A 5,032-nucleotide genomic window follows, 5' to 3' on the forward strand; every position below is an offset into this window, starting at 1 on the left:
GCCGGGCCCGGATCCTCGGCCGCCTGGAGAGGCCCGGCCGGGTGGATTCGGGCGTCATGGGTGCCTGGTGTTGTTGCACAGAAGATTGCCTGCGTTTCTTCTCGTAATGATCCTCGCGTGGGGTGAGGGAAATGGCCGAGCACGGCTGGGGCCGCGTGCGGTGCGAGAGCAGGCAGAGCCCTGCGGTGGTTCCTCTTCAGCTCTTCTCCATACCTTCCCCGCTCATTGTAGGAGCTGGAAGCGATTAAAGCTCGAGTCAGGGAGATGGAGGAAGAAGCTGAGAAGCTAAAAGAGCTGCAGAACGAGGTGGAGAAGCAGATGAATATGAGTCCACCTCCGGGCAATGGTGAGTGGCTGGCGCTTGCACGCGGAGCCGGTGCCCGGATGGGAAGGGTTATGCGGGATGAGATGGTCTGGACCTTGGAGCTGCTTGTCGTTAGTTGCTGACCGACCAGGTGCCGGCGGGCATAGTCCATTGTGTATTCCGTTGACCTTTGTGAAGCAAGCTGTTTTGGTGAGGATAGTGGGTGCCTCCCTTTGTCCCTGTTACAAATATATTTCTCTTTGTTCTTAGTCTACCTCTACCCTTTGTGGAGGTTGCCAGCTGGCATTTGACCTTCAAGCTTAATAGTTCTTCCTTAAATTGGTGACTCTTTAGTTAGGAGCCCTGAGATAAACCGCTCAGCTGCAGGGGCTTCCCCTTTAATCAGATCCTTTCAACCAAACCTATTCATTAGGGACTTGACTTGGGAATGGGAGGGGATTCCTGTACTGTTTTCTTTGATTTTTTTTTTTTTTTAAAGAATGTATTACCTTATTTCTTCATTTGGCTAGTATTTAGTGAGAACCTACTGTGTGCTAGGCACTATTTTAGGCAGTGGGTACAGCAAAGAATGAACCAAAATCTTCGTGTTCACTAGTGATGATGGTGGTGGTTCATATATTGGTCAAGTAAAAAGCAAGTTTTTTTTTTTCTCCAAAGCTGGCCCAGTGATCATGTCTATCGAAGAGAAGATGGAGGCTGATGCCCGTTCCATCTATGTTGGCAATGTATGTACTAAGGCCCAGATTGGGGTTGGTGGGAGGTCTTATTTTGGGGAGTCATTTAATAGAAGCCTTGAAAGGAAAATCTCTAGGAGAGGTGATAGATTTGGGGGCTGAGGGAGTGTTGGGAGGTGGTAAAAAGTAATAGCAATCAACAGAGCCTCTGGGGTTGGAAAGAAAAGAGATTAGTTCCTTAGAGAACCAGATTTGATGTACTTTTCTCTGTATCAATTATGGCGAACCTTTTGAGCTCGGTGTGTCAGCATTTTGAAAAACCCTAACTCAACTCTGGTGCTGTGTCACATATAGAAATTTTTTGATACTTGCAACCATAGTAAAACAGACATATTTTTGATATTTATTTTATATATTTAAATGCCATTTAACAAAGAAAAATCAACCAAAAAATTGAGTTCGTGTGTCACCTCTGACATGCGTGTCATAGGTTCGCCATCACTGCTCTATATGGATAACATATACCTCAAAGGCTAAACAGTGTATCTATTGAGGTGGGAATTTATCCAGTACCTTTGAAATGTACCCCCTCTTCAAATATGTGTGTGTGTGTGTATTTATATATCGCCACAGGTGGACTATGGTGCAACAGCAGAAGAGCTGGAAGCACACTTTCATGGCTGTGGTTCAGTCAACCGTGTTACCATACTCTGTGACAAATTTAGTGGCCATCCCAAAGGGTAAGTGTGGAAGTATGTTGGGGTCATTTTAGTCACAATTTAAAAATAGATTATTTTAGCCCTAGCTGGTTTGGCCCAGTGGATAGAGTGTTGGCTTGCAGACTGAAGGGTCCTGGGTTTAATTCTGGGCGAGGGCACATACCTCGGTTGTAGACTCTGCCCCTGGTGCAGGTGCTTGTAGGAGGCAACCAATCAATGTGTTTATCTCACATCAGTATTTCTCTCTGCCTTTCCCTCTCTCTTCCACTCTCTAAAAATCAATGGAAAAATACTCTCAGGTGAGGCTTTAAACAAATAGATAAAAACAAGTAGATTTTATATTGAGGATTAAATTAACTTGCTGTGCCAACAAGTGTCCTTTGTCTTTTTAAAAAAATATATTTTTATTGATTTCAGATAGGAAGGAAGAGAGGGAGAGAAGAATAGAAACATCAATGATGAAAGAGAATCATCGATCAGCTGCCTCCTGCACACCCCCTACTGGGGATGGAGCCCGAAACAGGGCATGTGCCCTTGACCAGAATCGAACCCGGGACCCTTCAGTCCGTAGGCCGAAGCTCTGTCCACTGAGCCAAACCGACTAGGGCTTAACACATTAATGTTGATGTATGGGCGTAGGCAAAAGTAGGTTCACAGTAGTGGGTATGGAAGAATATATAATACAAGAATAAACTTGCTTACTCACAACTGTAAACCTACTTTTGCCCATCTTTGCATTTCAGAGGTTGCACATAAATGCTTTCAGGGGCTAGACAAAATAAAGATGAAGGCTAAATATGAATGGGATCATGAAATAGAAGGGGAGGGGCAACTTCTGCTTGGCCTTACCTGGTTCTGTCATATAGAAATTCAGGTCCTATATACCCTGTTTTACAATTTTCTAAGAGTAGCTGGACATTTTGATTAAAATTTTTCATTAAAAATTATTTGGCCGAAACCGGTTTGGCTCAGTGTATAGAGCGTCGGCCTGCGGACTGAAAGGTCCCAGGTTCGATTCTGGTCAAGGGCATGTACCTGGGTTGCAGGCACATCCCCAGTGGGAGATGTGCAGGAGGCAGCTGATCGATGTTTCTCTCTCATCGATGTTTCTAACTCTCTATCTTGCTCCCTTCCTCTCTGTAAAAAATCAATAAACTATATAAAAAAAAAATTATTTGACCAGCTGGCTGGTATGGCTTGGTGGTTGAGCATCAACCAAGAGGTCACTGGTTCGATTCCTGGTCAGGGCACATGCCCAGGTTATGGGCCAATCAATGGTGTTTTTCTCATTGATGATTCCATCTTTCACTTTTTCTCTCTCTAACAATTAATGAAAACATTAAAAAAAAATTTTTGGCCAATAACTTAATGGGTGAACACATTGTACCCAAACAAAGCATGCCTGCAAAGTTGAATTTTACCTATGAGCTACTATTTGCATTCTCAGATAGCTAAAGTCTCACTTTTTTGCAGGTTTGCATATATAGAGTTCTCAGACAAAGAGTCAGTGAGGACTTCCCTGGCCTTAGATGAATCCCTATTTAGAGGAAGACAAATCAAGGTAAGCCCCATGCTAATTGCTATTTTGGTTCTATGTAAACTCTCCAGGTTGATTAAAGCTCTACATTGTACATCCTTCGCTCAGGTAATCCCAAAACGAACCAACAGACCAGGGATCAGCACAACAGACCGGGGTTTCCCACGAGCCCGATACCGTGCCCGGACCACCAACTACAACAGTTCCCGAGCTCGATTCTACAGTGGTTTTAACAGCAGGCCCCGGGGTCGTGTCTACAGGTCAGGATAGATGGGCTGCTCCTCTCCCCCAATTCCCATGAACCTTTATGTTTACTTCTCTCCTGATCTGAGGAACCTTCCCTAACCCTCCCCTTGGTCTCCAGGGACTTGGTCTCCTGCCTGTGCAGGGTGAGGAAGGTAGTTGCAGGCCAGGCCAGGCGGCCAGTCTCATCATCTTTTTCTGGAGCAGGAATTGGTCATAAGGGCTGGATTTCTCCACTCTGTCCTGAGAGATGCTTCTTCCCCCAGCATGATTTTCCTTGAGAGTTGGTGGCAATGAATGGGTTTACACAGAAAGTTTGGAGAACAGGGCCTCAGAGCAGCGAAAGTACTGCTTGGACATTTTTACTTTTCCCAGTTAGGGAGGGGTTGACGTTTGAAGGTTCCTTGGAAGAATACCAGAGGCTAGTTGATGCTCAACAACCATGAGGGAGGATATTGAGATATTTACTCTTTAACTGAGCCAGTCTTGCGGTGCCCATGTTGCTTTACTTCTCTTTTCACTTAAATAGGTAAGTTAGGTATATAGACCTGGGCTTCTCATAGTATTTACCTATCTGCTCCCAGGAGTTAGGTTCTGTTGGTGAGGGCCTAGACCTAGAGTGTAGACCTGTGGAGAATTGAGAAAACTACATACAATGAGTCTTTTTCCTTGCTCTTTTGTCTCGGGTGCACTTCTCTATTGCCACTGTTTGGAGAAGTATTTTGTTAAATCCCCCCTCCCATTTGTCAGCTGTGCCATTGTTTCTGAGATTGTGGGGTCAGTTTTAGTATACTTGGACATTTTCTTTGCCCCCCTTCCCTTCACAGTAACTGGGGCGAGGGCCCAAGGGGTGGGGCTTGTACTGAGCTATCTAGTGATTGTGTTAACACCTAACTCTCCTTCTTTCTTCCAGGGGCCGGGCTAGAGCGACTTCATGGTATTCCCCTTACTAAAAAAAGTGTGTATTAGGAGGAGAGAGAGGAAAAAAAGAGGAAAGAAGGAAAAAAAAAAAGAATTAAAAAAAAAAAAAAAGAAAACAGAAGATGACCTTGATGGAAAAAAAATATTAAAAAAAAAAAAGATATACTGTGGAAGGGGGGAAAATCCCATAACTAACTGCTGAGGAGGGACCTGCTTTGGGGAGTAGGGGAAGGTCCAGGGTGTGGGGCAGGGGGCTGCTTATTCACTCTGGGGATTCGCCATGGACTCGACTCAACTGCGCAAGCTGCTCCCACTGTTTCCCTGTCCCACTTCACCCCTTTGGGGGCTGCTCAAGGGTAGGTGGGCATGGATGGTAGGAGGGATTTTTTTTTAAACCCAGGGCTCTGGAAGGACACCAAACTGTTCTGCTTGTTACCTTCCCTCCATCTTCCTCACTTTCACAGTACCCTCCTGCCTGCTCCTGTCCTGCCAGGTCAACCACCCACCCACCCCCTCTTTTCTGGCTCACTGTTCCTTCAGATTGCCTGGTGATCTATTTTGTTTCCTTTTGTGTTTCTTTTTCTGTTTTGAGTGTCTTTCTTTGCAGGTTTCT

At 45.1% G+C, this 5,032-nt stretch overlaps 1 protein-coding gene across 2 annotated transcripts in view; it reads left to right on the forward strand.

The window, feature by feature from the left end:
* The window catches only part of PABPN1 (poly(A) binding protein, nuclear 1), a 6,637-nt gene extending 2,032 nt beyond the window's left edge, over positions 1-4,605 (forward strand). The window contains exons 1-7 of one of the 2 annotated variants that reach the window (XM_015572468.1): positions 7-122; positions 232-346; positions 983-1,050; positions 1,633-1,739; positions 3,192-3,279; positions 3,364-3,515; positions 4,412-4,605. In XM_015572468.1, the coding sequence (XP_015427954.1) occupies positions 265-346; positions 983-1,050; positions 1,633-1,739; positions 3,192-3,279; positions 3,364-3,515; positions 4,412-4,451 (537 nt within the window). In that variant the 5' untranslated portion in view covers positions 7-122; positions 232-264 and the 3' untranslated portion in view covers positions 4,452-4,605. Of the gene's footprint in view, positions 1-6; positions 123-231; positions 347-982; positions 1,051-1,632; positions 1,740-3,191; positions 3,280-3,363 lie in introns of those variants that run through there. The other variant, XM_006776795.2, reaches the window with a different exon arrangement.
* The last annotated feature ends 427 nt before the right edge of the window (positions 4,606-5,032 follow it).

This window comes from Myotis davidii, unplaced genomic scaffold (genome assembly GCF_000327345.1).
Source record: "Myotis davidii unplaced genomic scaffold, ASM32734v1 scaffold1949, whole genome shotgun sequence".
Lineage (NCBI taxonomy): Eukaryota > Metazoa > Chordata > Mammalia > Chiroptera > Vespertilionidae > Myotis > Myotis davidii.